The sequence below is a fragment of the Taudactylus pleione genome, unplaced genomic scaffold, assembly GCF_031769625.1.
Source record: "Taudactylus pleione unplaced genomic scaffold, aTauple2 ptg001075l, whole genome shotgun sequence".
Classification (NCBI taxonomy): domain Eukaryota; kingdom Metazoa; phylum Chordata; class Amphibia; order Anura; family Myobatrachidae; genus Taudactylus; species Taudactylus pleione.
Genome location: NW_028285476.1, coordinates 866,518 through 894,036, shown reverse-complemented (window position 1 = coordinate 894,036; position 27,519 = coordinate 866,518). Strand labels below are relative to the sequence as shown.

Sequence of the window (27,519 nt, the reverse complement as noted above, 5' to 3'; positions counted from 1 at the left end):
ACTATGTTAAACCGTTTGTGTGTATATGTCCATATATGTGCAGATCCTGTCTCAGTTTGTAACTAGGTCTTGTTTGGGATGATTTAACCCTCGATTCATTGCCATTTGCTGTTTATTGTTCTTTATGGGGTTTTTTATTATTATTTATATAATTTTAGATCAACCACCTTCTCCTACCCTCTGTGCTCTCCTTCCCCTTTTTATTTTCATTTTTTTATCCATTTATTTCTCTTCCTATACTCCACCTGTATAATATTGCATTTTTGTTATAATTGTATTTTTACTAAATTTAGGGCTTATGGGAGGGCCCTACTTTTTCCCTATGACATTACTATGGACATGCAGCTTGCCTTTGCCACGCCCCTCCAGAGTTTTGTACCCATTTGCTGACCTATGTGCTTTCTTAGTGCTTAGTTCCCCTCCCCTTTGTCAGCACCCATGGCCTTGGACTCTTGTGCCATTTGTCCGACCTACCTCCCCTTCCTTCTCAAACAGTACAATCCTCTCCATTCTATATACCTGACGTGCTGCCTTTGCTTACCTACCCATCTTAAATTGTTTTCTTTTCTGGCTTTCCTCTCGACCAATGCGCATGGGTCTTAGGGTACTCTCCTTTAATGTGAAAGGCCTTAATAGCCCCCAAAAGTATAGCAAGCTTTTTACCACCTTTAAATTTATACAAAAGGAGAATTCGTATTTCTCCAAGAAACAATTTTTTTGCGAAATCTCAATCCAGAGCTTCGCTCTAAAGCCTACCCCACCACGCCTGCGACTCTAGGCAGAAAAAATGAGGCGTTGCTATCCTCTGTGCCCGTCACCTCACATTTGATCGACTCTTATGAAGATAAGGAGGGCTGCTTCCTTATCCTTGTGGGTACCCTTGACCATACTCTCTGTACTATTGTTAACGTATATGCCCCTAACCAATCCCATCCTGCCTTTTTCACTAGACTAGATACCCTTCTCTCTCGTAAACGACAGGGCTCCCTTATTGTACCTGCTGATTTTAATGCAGTTTTGAACCCTTCATTGGATAGGTCTACCTCTGGGGCCACTGACTCCAACGAGGCAGATCTCCGTAATTCCAAGGCGCTTCTTAATCTCATGAAGTCCCAGCTTCTCTATGATTCCTGGTGGGTTCGAGAGCCCCTCACTCGGGACCTTCTTCTCCTCTGTGCACAACTCTTATTCCCATATAGACATGATCCTGCTCAGCCACGACCTAGCCCTATGACTTAGATGTTAGGGTCTATCTTTTGATCTGGTCTGACCATGCTCCTGTTTCAGCTGACCTCTCCTGTATCACTGAACGTCCTAGTCCAATGACATGGCGTTTAAAGTATACTATTTTTCATTCTCAAGATGCGAACACCTATCTCAACACCCTTCTTACAGATTGCTTTTAATTAAATGCTCTCCCAGACACCTCTCCCTCCACCCTCTGGTTGGCTCATAAAGCTGTTCTACGGGGGCATTAGATTAGTATGGCCTCTAAAAATAAATAAAATAAAATAAAAAAGACTTTCTATCTCGTACTAACTCCCTTTCCATTCGGCTCCAACAACTGGAGTCACAACATAAACAGTACCCTAGCCTTTCCCTACAACAAGAACTTCACACTGTTCGACATTCTCTTGCTGTCCTTTTCCCCTAACACACTGCTAAATGTCTTAAAATGGTTACGCCAAACCTTTTATGAAAAGGGAGATAAGGCTGGTAAGATTTTGGCATCTAGGCTCTGTGCAGAACGAACCCATAAAAATATCCTCATGATTAAAAATTCCAAAAATCACCTTCTTCATGACCCAGCAGCTATACGTTATGAATTTCAGAGCTTCTACAGTAACTTGTACAACCTGCAGTCTGCCTCACACTCTACTTCTGTCCCACCCACTGAGACAGCAATTCAAGAATTTGTTTCTACTGCCAACCTTCCTCAGTTATCTCATGAGGCGATCCAGGGTTTGTGTGAGGAGATATCGGAGGAGGAAGTCATAATTTCCATTAAACAGCAGAAGTCCGGTAAGTCCCCTGGACCTGACGGCTTTACAGCTGCATACTATAAATAAAAAAAAAAATGTATGGGGCATCTGGTTCCCCAACTGCAATCCCTTTTTAATGATGTTCTACAGGGGGGCTCCTTCCCTACAGATATGCTAGAAGCCAGAGTCGTGGTGCCTAAAGAGAGTAAGAATCCGCACAATTGTGCTAGTCAGAGGCCTATCTCCCTCCTCAACCTAATGATAAAATATATGCTAAAATTTTAGCCAATAGACTTAAAGTCCTCCTTGGTCCATTATGATCAGGTCGGCTTTGTGCCGGGACGTCAAGCTCTGGACAATACCCATAGGACAATAGATTTAATCCATATTATAAATTCTAAGAAGTCCCCGGCTGTTATTCTTTCTCTCGATGCTGAAAAAGCATTCAAAAGGATCTCCTGGACCTTTATGTCCCAACCCTACGATCATTTGGGATGTAAGGAGACTTCCTGACTGGTGTCATGGCCGTCTATTCCACTCCCTCTGCTACGGTTTCTATCAACGGTGTCCCTTCCAACCGTTTCCTTATCTCAAATGGCACCAGGCAGGGCTGCCCTCTGTCCCTTTTGATCTCCGCCCTCTTGATAGAACCTCTGGCCTCCCTCGTCCGACAAAACCCCAACATTCATGGAGTGCAGGTTGGGAATTCGTCTTCCAAAATCGCCCTTTTTGCCAAAGACATTTTACTTACCCTTACTCAACCCCTGATATCTTTACCCAACCTTTACAGTTTATTAGACCGTTCTGGTCTGCTCTCCGTATATAAAATACATTTTTCTAAATCTGAGGCCATGCTCCTCCATATCCCCCACCAAGATGCTGAGGCCCTTAAATCCTCCTACAGCTTTAAATGGCAACATAGAAAAATCATATACCTTGGTGTCTTTCTGACATCCCGTTATGAGCTTTCATATCAGGAATATATTCCCCAGCTTTTTACGAAACTACTAGCGGATCTGACTTCCTGGAAACGGCTTATACTCTCGTGGCTGGGCAGAATCATCGCAGTGAAAATTAATATTCTCCCTAAATTGCTCTACCTTTTCTAAACCCTCCCAGTGGCGGTTCCCCTTACCCTCCTTCAAAAATTTTTCAACCGTTTTATTTGGAATGGTAAACCCCCTCGGCTATCTTCGACCATCCTTAAAAAAAACCTATTTCCAAGGGGGGTAAAGGTCTCCCGGATTTTAAGCTCTACTATTTGGCTTCACACTATTGCCAAATGGTCTCCTCCTACTCCCCCCACGGAACGTCCTCTTGGCTTGATATTGAATCCAGCTATATCAATTCCCCAGACCTATCTTCCCTATGGGGTCTACAAAAGAAACACCGTCCTCCTCCCTCTAACCTTCCTCCAACACTTAAATTCCTCTTACACATATGGGTTTTATACTCACTTAAATGTGCCATTACCACTCCTATATCTCCTCTTACCCCCATATGGTGTAATCACAATTTCCCCCCAGGCTTGCATACGGCCCGCATACGGTCATGGATAACAGCGTCCCTTATATTTCCTGCTGATTTTAGCTCATTAGTTCACTGGCTTTCTCGCTCAGACCTACAACTGCAATGTCCAATCAAATCCCTAAATCCCTTTGAATATTTCCAAATACGACACTTTTTAGGCTCCTTGCCACAGGCCCCACTTCTTTGCGACCTCACTCGTTTTGAACAAATCTGTAAATATTGCCCCATGTCTAAAGGGAGGATCTCTCAAAATATACAGCATTCTCATTGATGCTGCTCTGCCTACTAATAATCCCCATGAATTCTCCTTGGAGATAGACCTTGGCCCTCCACCTAACGAAGAGGCTTGGAACGACATAAGACTTGCAATTGCTAAAACCTCTATTTCTACCCGCCTTAAAGAAACCTCTTACAAATTGTACTACCGTTGGAACTATACCCCAGTACGGCTCCCCCATATGTTCCCTTCTGCTTCATCACTCTGTTGGAGAAACTGTGGCCTCCAAGGTACCCTCACCCATATCTGGTGGACCTGCCCGACTCTTGAACCTTTCTGGACCTCGTTTCATGCTCTTCTGAACACGGTCTTTGAAAACCCGATTCCGAAAGACCCATGGACCTTCCTTTTAAGTTAACCCCCACCTGATCTTAGCAAACGCTCTGTTAAATTGTTGTCCCACATTTTAGTTGCTGCTAGAAGTTTGATTGCTCGTAACTGAAAAAACCCTCTTCCACTAACCCTCTCTGCCCTAAAGTCACAAATCCGGCAAATAGTGGAAATGGAAAAGATTACCTACTATCTTCATGATAGAGGTCATATGTTTTCTCAGGTTTGGGCTCCGTGGCTCTCACACGACAGCACTTCTCTACCTCTACTCCCCGCGCTCACTATCCATATGTGATCCATGCGTGATGGCTGAGTCTGCTCCACCCAAACCGACTCCTCTGTGACAAACCCCCCTAACTAACTGAATCCTCACCTCTGCTGCTCTCCAAATGGCACGTTTCTTTGTTCCTTATAATGCTTCTTGTCTAGCATTTGATATTCTCTATAGTATCTTGCTTCCCTTGGTAGTCCTGTAAAAAACACCCTCCCATCCCCTCTACTGACACCAACACCCCCCCCCCCCATATGCCTATTGCTAATTCTCTTATTTAAAAAGATGGCTCATTTGTAATGTTTATCAAACTTTTTTTTTCCATGTTTTCGTTTTTTTTCCTTTCTATATAAAAGAATTGAAAAAATAAATAAATAAATAAATAAATAAATACTTTTTCTGTGTTACAATGTCCACAAACAGAATGGAAATTCCACAGCGCAGAAAATAATAGTGTTCCCGCTAGGCTGTTTTAGCGGGGCGCCGCGCCCTTCCCCGATTTCTGAAGTGCAGAACGTGCCCTGGCCTCCAGCGCGGCGGCCCGCTGAGACAGCCTGCGGGTTCTGCCTCCACCCGCGGGTCGCTGTGTCCCGTGGGTGGTCAAAACGGCGGCACAGCGATCACAGCCGGTGAATGGACGCCGGGCGCATGTGCCCGGCATCCATTCACAGTGACCGCAGCGCTTGGGGGCTGCCCGGCATGTCCGTTAGTGCCGGGCACGCCCCCAGGAGTGACAAAAAGGGAACGCGTCACACACGCCCCCTTTTCATTGGCCACAGCCCCTTTTCGGGCGCACGCGCACAATAGTGCCCTATCTATGGGTCCGGCGCGCCCTGCCTCCCGCCGGACGTAGAGTGAACACTATATAAGTTGAAGTCTCTACATTAAGAGATGTGTTATTGTAATGGAGCTGGAGTTCTTATTGCAACAAAGATATTTACTGCAGTATCCGTATATCTATACGTGTCCCCTCTGTGGGGGAATCCGTAATGATCCTGTTAGCTTACCCACTCGATGCCGGTGTTTTTGAGCGGTGTAGCTGAGAACACAATACTGTGTCTTAGGAGATTGATCCTGGCCGGGAAAGAGGTGTATAGCTGTAAAATTAATTTCGCTCTAATGAGCTCCGGGTATGGCACGACTGCAGTGGTATTGCTGTCAATACTGTTCATGCAGTATGTCACCGTGTGGTGCTCCGGAATTGAAAAGTCCAACTAAATGTTGCGGGCTGGTTGCCAATAAACAGTTCTAAAATACAGGCAGTAACTGGTGAGAGAGCTAACGCGTTTCTCAGCCTCAAGTAAACTAGCCGTTTCCTCAAAAGGTAAACATCCAGTTTACTTGAGGCCGAGAAACGAGTTAGGCTCTCTCACCTGTTTGTGAATGTTTTTTAGGGACCGCCATACTGCTTTGATAATCAGCGCTATTCTGGACACTCCCACTGAGGCAGAGTGCAGCCAGTTACAGTGCTATGGATAAATTATACTCATTAAGATTTAATAAGTGTAACTAACGGAAGTGCCCACATACATCGGGATTCGAGATGTATATATGCTCTAAGAGTAAGTTTTATATATAATAAAAAAAATTTGGGTTCTTATTTTTAGGAATATGTGAATATCGTTTGCCTCCTATATATATTTGTATATTATTGTACATTATTATGCTTATGATCAGGGATCAATTAATGATGTGAACAGCTGATTGGGCTATGAATAATGAAGGCCCCTATATGAAGGCCATTCTGAATGTTAGACACCATTGAAAAAGCTGCCACATAGCAGCTAAATGCGTTCGATTCTGTGACCCAGACGCTGGATTGTAACTGGAGAAGCCTCGCCATATTAACTTTGCTATTGTCCAAATTGGAGATTACCAGCATATGACTTGGAGGACCGAGGACTGGGAGCCTGTACATTTGCGCTGGGAAGTAATTCAACTTGGACCCCCCGCTAATAAAGAACTCCTTTCAACTGTCTTACAAAGCCGGTAACAAGTCTGCATAGCTAGACATTGACTTAAAACCTGTGGACATATGAATTTTATTTGTGTGCAATTTTTCACCAACTAACCTGAGGTCAATTATTTTTTCATATTTATCTATTATATTTTTTATATATGTTTTTAAAAGCTGTTATATCATGATTATTACATTTTAATAGAGTATACAGGTATCCATAGCGCTGTTTCCCATGTTTTATATTTATATCTTTGTTAAGGAGACTGACTGACTGACTGACTGACTGACTATCTCCTATGTAAACCACAGCTCCTATTTTTTGGAACAGCTAGACTCAAGCAGCGCCCGTCCTTTATTACTTGTTAATATTAAATTTCTGCAGCCAGTTACAGGCCTTCCCTCCAGGCAGGACCATGCAGACACTAGTAACAGCATGCCATGTGGGGGTCTTGGCAAAGAGGTGAGCAGGTGCTCCGGACCAGAATCATCACTGTCTGAAGCAGAGACCCAATGCATAACCCTGCTAATTGCACTCCTGCTTGCCTGCACCAGCAGACTACCTTCCTCCATATTTGCATTCTCTGTCGCTTTGCACGGATGTCCGCTTTGGGTAATTCCTGGAGTAGATGCTGGAGACTGCACTTACAGCGGCTTGTGAGCTTGGGTACACTGACAAAGTCACTTTATATACTGTAGGGCCTCCTGTTGAGGTCTACAAACTCTGGTAGGTAACAGACAAGAGTTGCACAAAGCTAACAACCCTGCACAAATTTCCATGAACGAGAAAAAAAAATAAAAATCAATCACATTCAGATACAGGGCTTTATGAGCCCGATTCATTGCGGATCGCAACTGCGTACACAGATAGGCCTATGGTGCGTACTACACCTGCACCACAGTGCGCGTGTGTGAGTTAGCATTGCAATCGCACTGGAGGAAATAGTGGAAACGAGCAACACCTTCCACCATATTTGCTTTATTACACAGACCCCTTAACACAGGGCTCGACAACCCGAGCGCCAGGTCGCCATGGCGACTAAGATTTTAGTCCTGGCGACTGGGATTTCCAAGCCCCGCCCCTTCCCTCCACCGCAGGGAAGCTCATGCCGGGCGCCCGCTGAAATGTTACCGACGGACGCCCGACTCCCCGCAATGGCACTTCTGAGCTCCGATGTACAGCTCTCCCCACAGGCATTATGGGAGAGACGTCATGACGTCTCTTCCATAGTTCCGAGGAGCAGCAGACGGCAGCGGACGCAGGATCCTGGCCAAGGCAAGTATTGGGTTTTTTTTGTTTATTTGTGTGTGTGTGCGCGGCACACTTAGAGGGGCTTACTACAGGGGTGCACTAATACAGGGGGCACTATTTAAGGGGCTTACTACTGGGGGCACTTTTACAAGGGGCTTACTACTAGGTTGAGGGGCACTGAAAGGGCAGGTGTGGTGGTCTTTACAAGCTTTTGTTATATTTTGGTAATGGACGATGGTCTGGCTCCTAATCTTTTAAATAGGCTGCTAGATTTTACAAAAATTTGTCGAGCCCTGCCTTAACAGATAACAATTATCGAAATGACTATACCTTCTGTATCAGCAATCACATCACCGTCTCCTATCTGTACAGGAACTACTTGCTGAAAGTTATTTTTATACCCTTACGGTATACTAAAGCTAAAGGGTAGACTATCTACAAAGATAAATAATTCCAGATATAACTCAACAACCCTTACCATGTTCCCCTACTCACCTGTAACTTGCAAACCCTTAGTTCCAGAGCAGTGCCAAAATCTGTCACACATGCTCCATACACATGCATTTGTTACACTCTGCATAAGTACCCAAGTGTGCCAATTCTTAACCTACCAATTTCCAAACTAGACGCATTTGGGAGTTCCTCTTCGATTCCCTCCCTGTGGCAGAGGAGACTTTCACCCCTGCCCAATACATGCAACAGATGCATGTATTGGTGAAGATTATAAGATAAGTTTGTGAAAGCGTCTGATTGGATGCAGTTTATTTTAGTTGAGAGGTGTTGAGATTGTTAGTATAACAATTTATTCTACTGTGGTTGACTAACCCAAACGGGTGCCGGACTGTAGATAGACAGTAATTAGTTAGACAATGTCTAGATCAACCCCAGTTGTTAGACAGTCAATAGATCGACAGGTACAAAAGGTCGACACACTAAAGGTCGACATGTAAGAAGGTCGACAGACACAAATGGTCGACAGGGTCAAAAGGTCGACATGAAAATAATGTATTAATAAAGGACACAATATACTTATAGTAGGCATTCTCTGTTTTATTCACATCCCCCTCTCCACTATTAAGTAGTAGTTTTCTTAACGCAAAGCACCTGCTCTTTATAAAATAACACCAGCCGGTAACATTGATGGGTAGGGGGCTGATAAACAATATGTTAAAGAAAGCAGGGGGTAGAAGAGAGCACAGAATAATATTATAGCAATTATAACAAACATACAGTAGCTATTTAATTTGATTGGTGCAAGTGGGGTCTCAGAAGAGCAGGGAGCCATCTCGGCAGATTGAATCTTTAGCTTGTACATTACACTTTGCATTTAACTTTTCTGTAAAAAGGAATACAGTACTATAACCTCAATGCAATCCGTTGAAAAGGAAACAAAGCTTGTGGTGAACTTGTAGTAAGGACAGCATAGTGCTGCAGGCAGTAATTATCAGCCAGCCTGGGAAGTGGATGAAGAAACTCTAGACTTAATGTACATAAACAATACACTAGCAACAATTTTCTGCAAGGCTCTTTGCAGGTAACATCTCTCTAACCCATGGTAATTATGCATTATTTAAATAAACATAATGTTAATCATTACCGCTGAACACACAAAAGTGGCTTGCTGTATTGTACACTGTGAATATTGACATACAATAATATTTTTCAATAGCAGAAAGTGGTTGTTATATCTACAATTATTCCCAGTAAATCAGTTGCACATTTACCCCAATAACAATAAAAAGCTCCCTCTAAATAAATCAAACAGCACAAAACAGGCAGGAAATCATTTAATGGAGTTTTGTTCTTCCAGAAGTTTTTTTTTTCCCTTTTAACATTATTAGTTTAGGGAAAGGAACAGTTTGTTTGTGCCATACAAATATCTAGACCAAAGAACCTCCATTTAGGTAGGAGCAAATACAGCTTAAGGGTTACATTCCACGGAAACTGCCCTCACCAAGATTACTAATGACCTTACCTCTAAAACAAAAGGGTAATTTTTGCAATCTCCTCCTCCACCTCATGTACCTGTTGGCTGCCTTTGACACAGTTGACCATAACTCCTCCATCAAACACTACATCCTCTTGGGCTGAGTGACACTGCCCTCTCATGGCTTTCCTACTTTTATAACTGTTCCCTCTCTGTCTCTACCTCCAACTCTTAACCACTCTTGCCCTTCCAGTTGGTGACCCCAGGCTCTGTCCCTGGTCCCCCTTCTTTTCTCTCTACACCTACTTCCTTTGTGAGCTCCTCTGGTCTATAAGACCACTTTTATGCTAATGATATACAAGTCTACCACTCGTCCCCTGACCTCACCTACTTCACTCTCTCTCGCATATCCTAATTTCTTCATTCCAACTTTTCCCAATTCTCCCAGCGCTTCCTTAAACTCAACATGTCTAAGACTAAGCTTATTGTTTTCCCACACGCTTCCAGTTTCTAACATTATCATCTCTCCTGTCCCTCATGCCTATTGTCTGGGTATCATCCTCAACTCCTCCACCCCCCCACATTTATGTTCGCTCTTCACCCAGCAATTACATCTCAGCAACACTTCCAGAATTCGACCCTTCCTGTTTTGTTCATGCCCAAACTACTGCAACTTTCTACACACTGGTCTTTTTTCCCACCTCCCTAATCTTAAATCTATAACCATACTGCTGCTCATCTCAACATGATGTAATTAATAAACCTACAGCCGGCTTCTGAAATCCCGGCGCCGAATTCCCGAACTGCGGCCAGAAAGCCGGTGCCAGAATCCCGACAAGTGGAGATGCAGACACCGAAATCCCGACAGCCGGCATCCCTATCATAAGCATAGCAAGGTGCGTTAACAGTTAGTCGTGGGGGGGGGGGTTAGGTTTAGGCACAATGGGGGGGGGAGTTAGGGTTAGGCTGTGGGAGGGGGGAGGGTGGTGTTAGGGTTAGGCACCACCAGGGGAGGTTAGGGCTAGGCAGTAAGGGGGAGGGTTAGGCTGGGCACTAACCGGGAGTGTTATGGTGCGGGGTAGGGAGGGTTAGTGTTAGGATACAGGAAAACAGGATTTTGGTAAATCCCTTTCTCCGATTCCATAGGGGACACTGCAGACCATATACAGTGGGGATATAGATGGTGCTAAGTGGGAGCTGGCACTTTAAATTTTAAGAAGTGTGACTAACTCCTCCCCCTCTATTTCCCCCTACAAGCCCAGTCTTAGAAAACTGTGCCCGAGGGGAGCTGAGAAAAAGCAAACAGAAGAGGAGGAGGAGAAGCAAGTACACAAAAACTAGGAAAAGGTTGAAATATTAACACAACCAGAGACATCAAAACAGTTGTCTAACAGTCATAACATAAAATGACCCCAACCCTGACAGGAAGGAACAGCGCAGGGTGGGCATCCAGTGTTCTCTATGGAATCGGAGAAAGGGATTTATCGGGAAGTACCAAAATCCTGTTTTCTCCTTCATCCACTAGGGACACTGGAGACCATAGACAGTGGGGACATCCCAGAGCTCCTATTATGGACGAGAACCCTGCAAAACAGGCCAGCCATACTGCACTGCAGAGTATGCAAACATGTCAAATCTATAAATATAGAATAAAGAAATGTCGGCCAGACCAAGTAGTCGCTCGGCAAAGTAACTCCATGGAAAAACCCCGCGAGCAGATGCCCACCAGGAACCTACGGAGCGAGTGGATCTGTAATAGACAACGGAGGCTCCCTAGATGAAGCCATATACGCCTGACTGTTAGTCAGACGAATCCAGAAGACCAGTGACTGTTTGGAAGCTGGCCAACCACGACTAGCAGCATCATACAAAACAGATAGAGTTTGTTTTACATATGGCTGCAGTCCCTACCACATAAATAAGAAGAGCCCCAACATCCAAGGATCCTGATGAAGGAGAGTGTCGTGGAAGAACCGGTACCACAATAGGTTGGTTGATGTGGTAATCCGAAACCAGTTTTGATAGAAAATCCATGCTTGTACAGAGTTCCGCTCTATCCTCATAAAATATCAAGTATGGAGGACGACAGGATAGAGTTGCCAGATTCGACTCCCTCCTGGCTGATGCCAGTGTGAGAAGAAGTGTTACCTTCCATGAAAGGTATTTTAACTCCACCAACTGAAAAAGGTCGAACAGAGGAGACTGTAAGAAATAAAGTACGAGATCCAAATCCCATGTAGCCGCAGCAGGAACAAAGGGTGCATGCAACCGAATCACACCCTGCAGAAAAGTCTGAACCTCTGGTATTCGAGACTCACTTCTTCTGGAAGAAAACCGTCAGAGCTGAAATTTGAACCTTCAGTGAACCCAACCGCAGACCGGTCGAGAAACTTGCTTGCAGAAAAAAAATAAAAATCTGGCTAGGTTGAATTTTGTAAGAGGGGCCCCTCCACATTCACACCATGAAACATAAGTCTTCAAATTAAAATTACGGTGGTAATGTTTAGAAGTACCTTCCTTCCTAGCTCTAAGCATTGTAGGGCTTACCCTGGATGGCATTCCTGTACTTCTGAAAATGGCCCTTTTAAGAGCCATGCTATCAAACTTAGACGTTTTAAGTGTGGATAGACTAAAGGAACCTGCAGTAAGAAAACTTCTCTCAGAGGTATAGGCCACGGATCGTCGATCAGCAGAAGTTGAAGGATGAAATACCAAAGATCTGCAAGGTCAATCCGGAGCTACCAAGAGAACCTTGGCCTTCTTCCTTTTGATGTGTTGTAGAATCTGAGGGAGAAGAGGAAATGGAGGGAACAAATTCGAACTGCCACGGTTTTGACAATGCATCCACTGTCACTGCCTCCGGGTCTCTCGTCCTAGAGCAGTAGAAAGTCAGCTGATGATTTTTCTGGATGTCATGAGGTCGGCCTGAGGAAGGCCCCACCCTTGATTAAAAAACCTGCCAGTGTAGTGCCCATTCCCCTGGATGCACGTCCTACCGGCTGAGGTATTCAGTTTCTCAATTTGCTACACCTGGAATGAAGATTGCCATTGCAAACTTTTCTGCCCAGGTTAGAATTGGACTTTTAATATCGCCGGACATCTGGATCCACCATGATTAATGTACACCACTGTCATGGCATTGTCCGACTTGACCCTGACTGCACGGCTCCTCAATAGGTGATCTACTGTCTGAATAGCGTAGAAAACTGCCCACAATTCCAATATGTTTATCAGCAGACTCGCTTCCAGTGATAACCTAACAAAGGAATAAATATGAGTGCTGGCCACATATATTAACTACAGTTTAATAGATCACGTATATACAATAATGAAAATATGACACTAGTGAAGTCAGTCCAGGGAGGACTGAGGCAGACCAGTCAGACAGAGCTCATTGTGCTATGCTAGCGAGCCAGTGAGGGCCAGGAGGCCTAAGCCTAGACCTGTGAGATACAGGGAAGGCTATCAAACTTTGGGACTGAGCTATGGTACCTGCAAGGAAGCAGGCCAGACTGTGAGAGGCGGCAGCCAACAAGCTAAGGAAGCTATACCAGGGCAGGAGGCCAGTGTCCAGTCCTGCATGTGGCAGGAAGGATTACCAATCTCAGACTGTGAGAGACTTTCATGCAGCTTCTGTAGAGAGGGTCCAAGAAGCAAGCTAGTGCCCTAAGAAAGGGCTAGGCGTTTACAATTTTCTGTTTGTTCCTGATTATGCTGGAAGTAAAGCACCACTTATAGACACGCCCCCTTTTCATGACCACGCCTCCTTTTTGGGCGCGCGCACAAGGTTGCCCTGCCTGCCGCCGGAGCTAGAGTGAACACTACACCACGTTCATTTGTTTTACTGGAATGCCATGTGTGGAGTCTGACTCTGCACCACTGACACTAGTCTACCAAGCTAATTACACCAAGTATCACATATACACACACATATTATATTATATATATATATATATCTATATATATATCTATCTTTGCTCTGTCCGAGTGATAAATATTAAAAAGCTCAGTCCACAGTCCAGCAGTGTATGTTGTGCAGTAAGAGGTGATTATGGGATGCCGTGCACTGCTAGTGATAAGTACAGTCCTCTAACTCTACGTTTGCTTGTGTGACACTAGAGTAATAGAGTGTCAAAGTATAATGGGGCCCCCGTAGGTATGTCTATTCCTGACAATAATGCATAGAACGGCACTTATCTGTCTTTCTCCGGGCCCCGTCTGGACCCAGTCTGCATGGCTCCTCAACAGGTGATCTGCTGTCCGAATAGCGTAGAAAACTACCTGCAATTCCAATATATTTACCAATAGACTCGCTTCCAGTGATACCCAGCAGCCTTGGAAGTGCTGTTCCTGAAACACCACTTCACATCCTCCCAGACTCGCGTCTGTGGTGAGAAGAGTCCCATCACCCAATCCAAATCTCCTTCCCTTCAGTAGGAATAATCGAGTTCAACCACCAGAGAAGGGGTATCAGAGTTCTGGGACTTAACTTTACCCGTTGGTGAAGGAAAAGATAGGATCCTGTTCACTGAGAGAAAAGAACTAGCTGAAAAATCCTGGAGTGAAATCCCCCATAAGGAAAGGGCCTCTAATGCCTTGACCATCTTATCCAGGAGTCGAGGGCAAACATGCACCATACCAGACGATGTCGAAGGAACGTCCTCACCATCTCCAGAATGGAAGTTGCTTTTTCCTGATGAAGGCATGAGACTTGGTAAAATACAGAAACCACCCCTGACTATGAGACGGCTGAGAGTCACTGACGTTCTGCAGTAATTGGACCCTGTAATGGGCCTTCAGCAGAAGATCGTCTAGGTAAGGGATAATAGTGATCCCCTGTTTCTGAAGGAAAGTCGTCATGATAGCCATGATCTCTGTGGAAATGATAGTTCTGAAAAACGATTCTCAGAAACGCCTGGTGAGGCGACCATAAAGGGATGTGAAGAAAGTCATCCTTGATATCCAGAGATACCATGATTCGCCGTTCTCTAGTCACGCAATCCCCAATTGAAGGGACTCTATGTTGAACTTGAAAATCCTTTGGAATATAATGAGATTCTACAAGTTCAGAGTTGGTCTGACCGAGCCGTAAGTCCTCAGAATCACGAAAAGACTGGAGTAAAAAAAACTTGTCCGGTCTGATGTCCGGGAACCTGGACAATCACTCTTGTGGATAGAAGCTAGTGTATAGTTTGCTGTAAAATGATACTCCTATCGTTGGAAACTGACAAACCTGTGGTAAAAATACAAGGTAGAGGAGGAGACTAAAAAGTCAAGCTGTATCCTCCAGTGATGAGATCCGTGATCCAAACGTCCGTACAAGATTCCGTCCATACTACTCTGAAGTCCTGAAGACTTGCTTCCAATCTGGGGACCGCCTGCACTAGTCTCAGTAGTGGACTTAACCTCATGTTGAGTTATTGCGACTCTACCCCGACCTCTGGAACCACGGGGAGTTGATGGTCCCGTGAACAACCCAGAGCACTAAAGGACCGAAACGATGGTCCTGTATAAGAGCTTCTAGGGGGAGGAGCCACAGACGGAATATAAGAGGATTTACCCCCATCTAGATTCACAGCAAGGAAAATAACATTATCCACGAATGGAAATGTTTTCACAGCTTTCTTCGATTCTGCACTTACCTTCATGTACATTAATTACAAATGACAGGACGCAGTATCACACTTGCAGCTGTACAAATGAACTTGAGAGTATACTTCAAACTCCTGTCCGATGTCTTTAAAAGACATGTCCCCAGGATCTTAAACAGCCGCTAAACCAATGATCTACTGTAGTGGGATTCTCACAAGATATACTGCTATGCTTAACAAAAAACAGAGAAAGATAAAAAACCGCCGGGACATCTGAAATTTGTTTATCCGGATGTTCCAAAGCTGACAACAGAACATAATCCAACTTTATTGAAACTGGAAATGCAATAGCATGTCTGTTATTTCTTTAGAAAGAAAACTGTGGAGCAGGACTAGTGTCCTCCTCCTGTATCTGCCACACCTGGCGGATTGCAGAAAATAAATTTATTCTATATAGTCTCCTATATATAAAGGAAATGTAATTACCCCTGCATACCAGGGTATCTGACACTGATCAGTGGTACGGGAAATAGCCCTGGTTTTTAGATTCCGAGGCCGTCATGCTTCTAGAACCCCCGACCTGGAAGCCCCCCTATTACCGAGAAGCCTCCAGCTCAGCAAAGCGAAGCCATTGCTCATTGTATATTATGTTGACGGAATAAGCTCCTTAACGGCAGTTTATTTCCTATCCCGTCAGCCAATTACCCAAAGCTCATTTGCTTTGTTAGTGTAACCTGCGCCATCCAAGACGGCGAATCTGACATCCCTGAAGTTTATGGTTTAGGATACAATTTTTTTTTTTTCTCTTTACAGGGAGAACACACAAGCTCCACACAGCCAGAGCCGCAGTGGGTTAATGAAGCCCAGTGCTGCGACGCGGCAACGCCAACCGCCACACCATCTGCGCTACACAATAGCGCGTTAGATGTCCTGTGTAAACTAATCTGCACAATATTTGCAGGTATGTAGGAGACGCCTTAGAGCCTCATGATACATACAGACCCCACACACACAACATTAAAGTGTAATGAAAAAGGTCAACAGAAGAAACTGATATACAGAGAGACAGGAGAGAACCACACCTGCCCTAATAGCGCTCCTAGCAGTGCCAGAAAACGCTAGGCATAGAAGGAAGTAATCACAGATACTTAAATGCTCTCCTGACCAGCCTAAACCCCACTGTGTACTTACAGTTCCGTTTAACCTACCAGTTTCACTGCAGCAGCAGATAGAGAGAACACACATATACACACACACACACACACACACACACACACACACACAGGTGGCCAAAATTGCGGACACTTTTTGAAATTTGAATGTTTGTCAACTTCGAATGCTTATAAAAACTGTTTCACTTCACGCAGTGCAATGATTCATATATCTAATGAAAGGAAATGTAATGCTGAATTCAACACAATAAACAGAGGTCAAATGTTTGCATTACAAGGGAAGTTATGCCGTGAAAACAACACAAAGTGAAAATCCCTGTGTAGTTATGATGTTACTGTCCTATCAGTATTTCGTTGTGTATCCTTTATTTTTCAAGACCGCAGCACAGCAACGTGATCCAGGATTGTGGTGGTAAGTGAAAATGGTCTTTTGTATGCAGCAATTGCGAGAGAAATTGCTGGGAATGTGACATCAGGAGTCCGAATGTTTTGTTTACGCTATCAGGAAACACAATCTATACAAAACAAAGAAGGGAAAGGCTGGAAAAAGTGCACAACAGCAGTTGATGATAGGAGAATAAAACGAATTTGCGTCAGGGACAGATGGATATCATCTGTGGCCATTAGCAGTAAACTGAGTGCAACTGGTGTTTTTGTCAGTGCAAGAACGGAACGGAGAAGACTAACGGAGGTTGGCCTAAAAAGGTAGGATTCCCCGAAAAAAGCCATTGCTGAATAAAAAGTAGCAGCAGAAACGAATACAGTGGGCAAAAGAACACATTGCATGGATAGAAGGTCAGTGGAAATAAGTGATATGGAGTGACGAAACTAAGATATCGATATTTGGTAGTGATGGGAGAACATTTGTGAGACGTCGCATCGGGGAAGAGGTACATCCAGATTTTATTCAAGCGACAACAAAGAATCCTACAAGTGTTATGATCTGGGCATGTATGACAGCAGATGCTGTAGGCCGCCTTTATGTTATAGATGGCACACTGAACAGCAGAAAGTGACACCATCCTACAACCAAAACTTCTACCTTCTATCAGGGATCTTGTCCCAGATAATGCCCCATTTTTTTCCAGCAGGATTCAGCTCACTGCCACACTCAACAGACATGCTAAAAGGGGTTCACGGAGAATGACATACAGGTGCTGGGATGGCCAGGAAACAGCCCAGACCTGAACCCCATAGAACATTTGTGGTTCTGTTTGTCTTTTATTGGATGGACGCCTCAGATGTATCAGTTTTTCAATTAATTGAGGCTATAATTGTCTCATGGCACCACATAATAAAGAAGGAAGAGCTCCAAATATTGGTTGGCTCAATGACACATCGCTGTGCTGCTGTCTTGAAAAATAAAGGATACCCAACAAAATACTGATAGGACAGTAACATCATAAGTACACAGGGATATTCACCCTAAGTGTTGATTTCACTGCATAACTTCCCTTGTAATGCAAATATTTGACCTCTGTTTATTGTGTTGAATTCAGCATTACATTTCCTTTCATTTGATATAAAAACTCTTACACTTCATGCAGTGCAATGATTCATATAAGCATTTGAAGTTGAAAAACATTAAAATTTCAAAAAGTGTCCGCAATACACACACAAACACATATACAGACACACACACATACACACACATACCAGGCAGAGTCCCTCCGTGTAATGGCCGCCAGCAGCCTCCAGAGAAGCGCAGTAAGTGGCAATGTTAATAATGAGCCTGGGTATGAGGCTGGCTGAATTAGCAGCAATACCAGGCCTGCAGCGGGGAAGGGGTTAACTGTTATACCCTCTTACAATAAAGCTATGTGTTGAGCCACAGCTATCTGCCGTTTTGCTGCTCCGTTAGTCGGAGCAGCCTGCTGTCTGCTATACCACCTGTTTTAATAATAACCTGGCTACCCCGCTACTCGGGAAGCCAGGGAATACTTACAGAAGCTGCTGTGCTGCCAGCGGCGGTAGTGACTGAAGGGGGCTGGTATGTGCACTGCAAGCTGTGGCATTTGGAACCACCCGTAATGGAGAAGGTGGTTTCAGCAGTTGGGGATCCCAGGCGACGTGCGTCCCCCTGGCAGCACCCATGATTGCAGACAGGAAGTGCAGCAGCTGCCTGTCTGTCTGTCCTCAATGTATTCTAACTTCAGCACAAAAGTGCTTTCTAACTAATTACAAAACCCTGAGGAGTGTGCATACATATCCAGCTCCCCTCAGGGACGAACAGAGACTGGGCTTGTAGGTGGATATAGAGGGGGAGGAGCTAGTCACACTTCTTAAAATTTAAAGTGCCAGCTCCTAATTAGCATCGTCTATATCCCCACTGTCTATGGTCTCCAGTGTCCCCTGGTGGATGAAGGAGAAAGGAGGATTGGGTGAACAGGGCAGGGTTACAGTACTTACTGTTCGCCTGTCGGGATTGTCAGCATTGGGATGCCGCTGTCGGTCTATTGATAGATGGCTACTCAAGTGCCGGTATTTCATACTCAACCCCATCTCAACAATTTCTGACTCCCCTTCTCCTACAGCAGTGGTTCTCAACCTCAACATTTAAGTTTCAAAACAGGTCATGTTTTAAGGATCTCTGTCTTTGGAAGCAAGTGGGATAATTACTAACCCAGCAAAATAGATTAACTCACCTGTGCATGATTAAAGAAATCCACATAACATGGCCTGCTGGGAGAACTTGAGGACTGGGGTTGAGAACCACTGCCATAGATAATACAGTTTAAGATCCTCACGCTCACTTTCAAAGCACTCACTTGCCCCGCCCTCTCCTCCATTTCAGTGAACACTCCATCTCGATCGCTTTGCTTTTCCTCCAATTGTCACGTGGAATGCCCGCTAGTTACTTCCTCCCACTCCCGCATTCAAAGCTTTTCCCATGCTGCTTCCCTCCACTGACATTCACACCCCTACCCTAAAAAAACCTCTACAGTACACCAATCTGCATTCTTTTCAAACATGCTCTGAAAACTCACCTGTTCATTCCAGCCTACCAGCTCACCCACACTCTGAACTCATGCCCTTTCCCATCTCTTTCTAAGGGCCATATCCAATTAGCCCCGAATACTGTTCGGCCACTATTTGTTCCCCACGATTGGCGGAAAAAACTGGGATTTTCGCCGATATTTTGCTACGCCCTATCCTATTAATTTAGACTAAATAATAGGATAATTCGCCGTTAACACATAGGAGCGTGATAAGCTAGCGGCCCTATGTGTTCTCACCTTTTTTGGGCGAAAAAACAGCACTTATAGTGGATTATTTTTCGGGACACATCAGGTCCCAAAACAAAAAAACCCTGATAAGTGCCGTCATCAGGCCGACTACAGGGCTAAATGGATATGCCCCTAATTCTCAGTTATACCCCCCACTCATGTAGACAGTAGAATCTTGAAAGTTTTCACTTTGCAATGTCCTTGTCTTCAGTGTTCTCCCAATCACAGTGTACAATTTTAATCCTTTTAGTCTGCCCTCCAAGGGAATTGGGTAATTGAATGCTATTGTTATTAAGTGTTGCACTTAAGGTGCCTACACACTTAGCGATATTTTACATGATTTGCCCGATTCCGACACATCGTGATGACAAATCGTGTAAAATATGCCCAAATTCGTGAGTGTCCACTCACGATCATGATGCATGTTCCCGCAGGTCGCACATCGCATCTTCAGATCTGCCGTGCTGTAGGGCAGATCTGACAATCTCAGTCAGGATGCACTGAAATAGGAGGCACGATAGACCGTTTGTCACATTGGACAGTTTTTAACACCAGATCGTGTCCACGACTGTCGGGGAGCTGCTGGGGAGAGTTTAGCGGGAAATCGGACACACTGTCGGATCGTGAGCACATCGCCAAGTGTGTAGGCACCTTTAGTTGTCTTTATTTCTCACTTTAAATTTTGCCCTTGTACTGTCTGTTTTAATCTTGTTATATTGCACCGATTGCATTTCTTAGAACTCTCCCTATACGGCGGGGGAGGAGGGGTTGAGCGATCAGTGCAGGCTAATCAAGAGGGCTGGAGAAAGCCTGTAGGGGGTGTTGCCTAACTTTGGAGGCCTGGTCCTGGCCCCCTACAAAAAATATGAAAAAAAACTACAATGCTGCCCCTCATTACAGGGGCAGATCCGGGCGGGTAGAGAGTTTAGTGTAGGCAGAGGAGAGAAGCTGCTACCACTGACAGGTAAGAAGGGGTTGGAGGGTGGCCGGCCCGGATAAATATCACCTGTTTCCCAACCTCTCGGCACTAGCTGACATCTTTTTTCATTGGTCAAGTTACCCTTTAGTGACCTTACCAGTCTTCATTCCAGAAAGTCACCTTCCTTCCATAACTGTTAATTATAGGTCTCCATACACCAGGTGATAAGAGAAGTAATTGAAAGGAGACAGCTATATCTTCATCAAGAAACAGCGAGTGATACACCTAGATTAGGAATGGAGATACTAACCTATAAAATGAATTAGCAAACCTCTGCACATTGCAAAGCCATCTTCATTGTCTAACCAACCAAATATCTCCCATCCTTAAGTTTGCTTCACACATGATTGCACTCAGGACATGAGGGCTGCTATAATATGAACCACAGATCAGTGACACTAGAAAGGATATTGTTGTTGGCGATAACCCTACACTTTCAATTCCATAGTGTAGGTGTCCCACATTGGTGGAGGCTAAGCACTGCACCTGGAAACCTGTGGTGATTGCATATGATAGACAACCTTCTTAAATATGAAGTTGCTTCCCCACTAGCCATGCAATGGCAGCACGTGTGATACCCAGCGATGACCATAGCATATTGCTGGTCTTCAGAAATAGGGAGAATTTCTAAAACATCCATTTTCACCAGATCCAGGGATTTTGTCACTTTATCAAAAATATCCCATAATCCCTTTATGTACACCACTTTCCTTTGGACTACTCTAGGCCCTTTGGATTGGGTAAGTACTCAATAATTGATGTTTTATAACTAAACGGTGTCTCTATTTATTAAAGTATTTATTTCTTAAGCTACGTTTGGCTTTCTTTACATTTTCTTTGCTGAACTACATGTCCTGGCTGGCCCTAGTGCCAGGGAAAGCTGGCACTTGCAGTCCTCTAAGTGACAGCTTGCCCTGGCAGCCATGCTGGGACTTGTAGTACACCAAAGACAAAAGTGTTACAAATCTATTTTTATTACCATTACCTCCATACCCTCTGGTCACACTTCTGGAACTGCAGGCTGGTTCAGGAAAGCCCCAGCAGCTCAGAGGTAGCAAAAAAAAAAAAAAAAGAAAACCCTGCTAAATATACAAAGCGAAGGCCTCTACACCCAATCACTTAGGCTCAACACAACAGTGGTAGATCTGTTATAGAGCAGATGGGAAGGAGATAATTGCTATTTTGTGCACATTGTAGGGAAATTGGACACTCTACTAGGGCAGGGACTGACTGAAGTAGTTGAAAATAAAAATATTTTATGCATACTATACTCACACTATAAAAGCTAATATTATTATTATTATTACTGTGAGGTTGGTCAATATTTTCATAAATTTCCACTCACATAGAAACATAGAATTTGACGGCAGAAAACAAGTAGACAGACATATGCAGGATAAATGAGGAAAGAAAGAAGAGGACACTGAAAATGTATTCGAGATACTCATGTATTAAGATAAAAAAAAAAAAAGAATGTATAACTAAATATTTATTTATTTGTCCACATTCATTTTGTATTGCCTTTTCCAATTGTGTCACATCTATCCACATTAATCATTTGTTTATAAACTAATTCCTGCACCCACTACTCACATACCTCTCCTTTATATATCACTTTTGGAGCTGCACTCATACATTAGCAGCACTGTTCTTTACATGTATTTTTGAACATTTAACAACTTTAATCCACACTGACTCTATATCTCACTGTCTCTACATCACACAGCCTCCACATTACACTGTCTCTATATCACACTGACTCTATATCTCACAGCCTCCACTCCAGTTTACATCTCAATTATTACCTTGTCCACAGCATGAACACCCTTACTTCACACAACCCCCATATTCTATGTCCACATAATCCTCTACTTTATCCGTCCCTCTCTTCCCCCTCCTGTTTCCTCCACTTGCTGTTCTTCCTTTTTTTCTCTCATCAGTCTGCTTCCAACCCTCTGCTTCTTTCCCCCACTTCTCCTATACCTCCACTCTCAACCACCTCCCTCCATGGTCTTGTTACCCCACTACTAAGCCCCATTCCCTCCTCGTTCTGTCTGTCACCTCCAGGGCTGCCAAGAGAAATTCTGGGCCCGGGTACTGCAACATCCTGTGGGACCACATCATGTATGGCTGCACCCATTTGTGAGTGGGTCTAGCATGTGAGATGCACCCACTCACAGGAGCATGGCATAGCACCCAGCAGCTGGAACTAAAGTAGTCACTACTGTATTAGGATGGCGGGACAGTCCCATAATAGCTGCATTTCTTGTCAGGCTGTATATAGATGCTAAAATGTAACACACAAATTAAAATGCTTCTACTTTACTTTGTACATCTCTCATGTAAATAACACAAACAATCTATTTTCTATCATAGAGATAGATGTATGAAGGACTTAATTTTTACATAACATCAGGTCGTCTTATACACACACATTCCGCAGCACATATCCTAACCCACTGCTCCATGCTCCTTCTTCACTATCTACCCCTCTGTGTCGCCCCTGTCTGTCTGCCCTTCCCCTTTAGAATGTAAGCTCTCACGAGCAGGGCCCTCATCCTCACGTGCTTCTCCTCCCCCTACTTATAGTATAATTTACTCCTAACTCCCTACAATGGCACCTACCACCTGGTTGCTCATGTCCTGCTGCTTGTGTTTTGCAGCTGAGTTTATAACCTTGTCCTTGTCCTGCATTGTTTTGTATTACTATTAACTGTTTTTCTTGTGTGCTCATTTATGTACTGTGTAAGGCGCTGCGGAACCTTTGTGGCGCCATATAAATAAAGGATAATAATAATAATAATAATTTATTGAATGTGCAAAGTATGTATTATATATGCATGTACTAGCCTATTGCTTAGGGATACAAAACATCAAGCAGGTAAAACATTAAATTACTTTGCTATTTATGAGCTACAGCTTCTGCTATACACAGCATTGTTACACTGCTGTTACTAATATACCCAGCATGGTGACCGTACCTGAATCCCCTCCAGGGACTGATGGGTGTAAGGTTTTCATGTACACTGCAAACACGCAGGCGAACACTGCCAGGCTGCAGGTGCCATCAAAGCACCCTCCCTGTCTATCAAAAGCTGTACTTCCAGATTTCACCACCTTCATCTTCCCCACTGCACTGGCTGCAGTCAACTACCGGTCTGTGCCTAGTCACTCAGCTGGAAGCAGGCAGCTCAGGTACCCTCCTCATGTCACTGTAAAAGGAAGGCATAAACAAACACATTGTCTACGACTGAGAACAATCTGTAAAAGTAAAGCGGTAGAACTACAACTCTCAGCACGCCCTTAGCTTGCAGGCAGCGGTTAGCATACATTGCCCACCTACATCTCGCACTGAGACTGCCTGCGATCTGTTACATGCTGCATGGAAGCAGCTAGATCCCCTTCCGTAGAGAAATATACCTTTCCAATGCTGCATATGGACCTGGCAGGGCGGCTTTTTCTTTTCCGGTCAGGTGACCAGTTGCCAGGGTTGCAGCGTCTTTTTCTCCATGTGGTTAGCAGATACTTCCGACTTCTATAGCGTCCTGCGAGGACCAAACTTCTACCTGCAGCTAGATGAGAGGGCTAAGCTTGAACATTTTAGATATTGATAAAATGAATAGCTGTGATTGAGCGTCTGAGGACTAGTCTCTATCGCCTGCTCCGATCTGGTCTGGTGCAAAAATGTGATTTTGTGGAGTAAAAATATCTGTGAATCCCTATCCAAGATAGGGAACGCCCTTAATATTCGCCCTCCCCATGAATTATTTAAGTTTATTATTTATGCACCACAAACGTGTGGTTTTTTTTAGTACTGCAGCAGCATCCTGCAGAGGAGGTTTAATGCGGCCCATACACGGTAAGATTTTTTACACAATGTGCACGATTTAGATCGATCAATCGTGCATATCGTGTGTGGTTTGGCATGCTGTACGACTGTGATGCGCGTCCCCGCCGTCGTACTTCGGCATCGTAGATCTTATGGAAAAACCATACTGCGATCCATCATGCTGTTAGATAGGTAAACGAAGCATCTTGTAAGATGTATCGTTTACCATTCACAGCAGCATGCGATGCATCGGGCTGAATTTGAAAACGTACCGAGGTGTCGTACGTTTTCAAATTGCCCCATGTATGGCCCGCCTAAAAGAGGAGGGGGCTCGTGTGCAGGCTCTGTGTGGGCCCCCTCCTCTTTGGCAGCGCCAGTGTTTACCGCTCATGCACAGGTATCCGGGAACAACTTAGTGCTGCCCACTGAGGGGTGGGGCTCAACAGGGGTAGGAGAATCTGGGTGGGCGGAGGTAGGCTGGTCTGGGGGTGTGATGAGGAGATCGCATCATCGCAGCCCCAACCCCCGCTATGCAATGCTGAGATTACCGGCTTTGTGAAGTGGGAGGCAGAGCCACAATGATGCGATTCAACGCAAATCGTGTCATCGGCTTCCTGTGCCACCCACTTAACTGGAGAAGTGGGCGTCCGTTCCCGCAGCTGGTGGCCTCAAACCTGGGAGACTTGCCCACCTTTCCGGCTGGCCGGAAACACCACCAGATTTTCAGGAGCCTCCCTGCCGTTCCAGGAGGGTGGGCCAGTATGAACTGTGCGGAACAGCCACAGAGGTACATACAATCGCTCATTAATATCGCCTAGTGGATAGGCCTCATTGCTTTGTAACACAGCTGCAGTAATATGTCTGGTTAACACTGGAGCCAGGATGTAAAAGAAAGACATTGCTTCTAACCAGTCAGAGCGAAGCCAATGTATTTATAAACAGTGTCCTGCTTAACCTGTCAATTGTGTCATGCATACTTACGTACTCCCCTGGAAGTTGCGGGAGGCTCACAAATTTTCAGGGAGCCCCCTGCGCCCCTGGAAGAGTATCTGGATCTCCTGCATCCCACCCACTTCCTAGTGAAGTGGGCAGGATGGGGAGATAATTGCCAGGAACCATGGCATGATTGCAGTGAATCGTGGCTCTGTATAGAGGGGGTGGGGCCAAATTTAGCCATGCCCCTTCAACCCGCCCCCACTATTCATGGCGGTGTGACAGAGCGGACCTAATGCCTTAAAACCCAGGCCCGCCTCCCAAAGTGGCCAGCTGTATCTGCTCTCCGGGCATCTCCGCGGAGTAGATCATAAATGTCCGTTAGTATGGTGTCACGGCACCTGATGGAGCAAGTCTTGTGTCCTCTATGGAGGGAGGGAATGGATTTCTAGGCATGGAACATGCATTCTCAATGTTCCCTGCCTGGCAACCCATTAAATGGGTGGGCTTGTTTGCTTAAAAATATCTGTGAATCCCTATCCAAGATAGGGAACGCCCTTGACATTCGCCCTCCCCATGAATTATTTAAGTTTATTATTTATGCACCACAAACAGGTGTTTTTTTTTTTAGTACTGCAGCAGCATCCTGCAGAGGAGGTTTAATGCGGCCCATACACGGTAAGATTTTTTACACGATGTGCACGATTTAGATTGATCAATCGTGCATATCGTGTGTGGTTTGGCATGCTGTACGACTGTGATGCGCGTCCCCGCCGTCGTACATCGGCATCGTAGATCTTATGGAAAAACCATACTACGATCCATCATGCTGTTAGATAGGTAAACAAAGCCTCTTGTAAGATGCATCATTTACCATTCACAGCAGCATGCGATGCATCGGGCTGAATTTGAAAACGTACCGAGGTGTCGTACGTTTTCAAATTGCCCCGTGTATGGCCCGCCTAAGAGAGGAGGGGGCTCGTGTGCAGGCTCTGTGTGGGCCCCCTCCTCTTTGGCAGCGCCAGTGTTTACCGCTCATGCACAGGTATCCGGGAACAACTTAGTGCTGCCCACTGAGGGGATGGGGAGATAATTGCCAGGAACCATGGCATGATTGCAGTGAATCGTGGCTCTGTATAGAGGGGGTGGGGCCAAATTTAGCCATGCCCCTTCAACCCGCCCCCACTATTCATGACAGTGTGACAGAGCGGACCTAATGCCTTAAAACCCGGGCCCGCCTCCCAAAGTGGCCAGCTGTATCTGCTCTCCGGGCATCTCCCGCGGAGTAGATCATAAATGTCCGTAAGTATGGTGTCACGGCACCTGATGGAGCAAGTCTTGTGTCCTCTATGGAGGGAGGGAATGGATTTCTAGGCATGGAACATGCATTCTCAATGTTCCCTGCCTGGCAACCCATTAAATGGGTGGGCTTGTTTGCTTAAAATGCCAGGACCTATTTTGAGTCCCACTGCGGCCCTGCCTGGCAACCATTAAAATTGGGTATGACAGGGCTTGCTGGGACTTGTAGTTTGCCTGCGATATCGGTCGTAGTGCTGGGATCGCAAATGCAGCAAGGAGGTATCTGATACCTTCTGCATTTGCATCTGAGATGGACGGATTTGCTCAGCAGCTTGTGTGCAGCTCTGCAAATCCATCCATCTCTGGATCAGGCCCCAAGTAAATAAACATCGTATGATTTGTATCTAAATTATGTAAATTTTCCTGTTGCCAATAAAGTGTTACAGCTCCTATTAAGTCACAAAATGGAAAAACATCAGTTTCCAGCATTTGTTGCACTTCTTAGCACCCTTTTCAATAGTGTCTTTTAGAATGTGTTGTTTTTTTGGCTTAGTTTTTAGTCTGTACACATCTAGTTTCTACTTTTAGCAGAAAGTAGTAAAATATGTTGTCTGATGGAAGCTCTGTAAAAATGCTCCTTTATATACTGTATAATGACAACTTCTCACAAATAGAATTCATTGTTCAGGACTTATTCACAGCAAAAGTTTTGAAATGATTTCTAAGGGCACTTTGTTGCTGAGCAGGTGTCTAAGACAGGGTTGGACAAATCCCGGATACCTTGGCAAGTAAAGAAAGGCATCCTGGTGGCTGGAGGAAGTGCCCATTCTCTGCATGCCCCTTTACACTATAGGGAGACTCCTAACAGCAGCCCCATTTCCGCAGCATCAGTGCTAAATTCCTAGTGCTAATGGCTCTGGCATTTAGCAGTCACAGATGCGTCTTGTCAGAAATCTGGTATGA

The 27,519-nt window shown here is 44.8% G+C and overlaps 1 protein-coding gene across 3 annotated transcripts in view; it reads right to left on the bottom strand.

Annotated features, from left to right (window-relative positions):
- Positions 1–23,956, bottom strand: part of TMEM260 (transmembrane protein 260) — a 124,910-nt gene extending 100,954 nt beyond the window's left edge. The window contains exons 1-2 of one of the 3 annotated variants that reach the window (XM_088461595.1): positions 23,916–23,956; positions 23,477–23,707 (exon numbers count right to left, since the gene is read on the bottom strand). In XM_088461595.1, coding sequence (XP_088317721.1) covers positions 23,477–23,618 — 142 coding nt within the window. In that variant the 5' untranslated portion in view covers positions 23,619–23,707; positions 23,916–23,956. The other 2 variants (XM_088461594.1, XM_088461596.1) reach the window with 2 other exon arrangements.
- Positions 23,957–27,519: the final 3,563 nt, after the last annotated feature.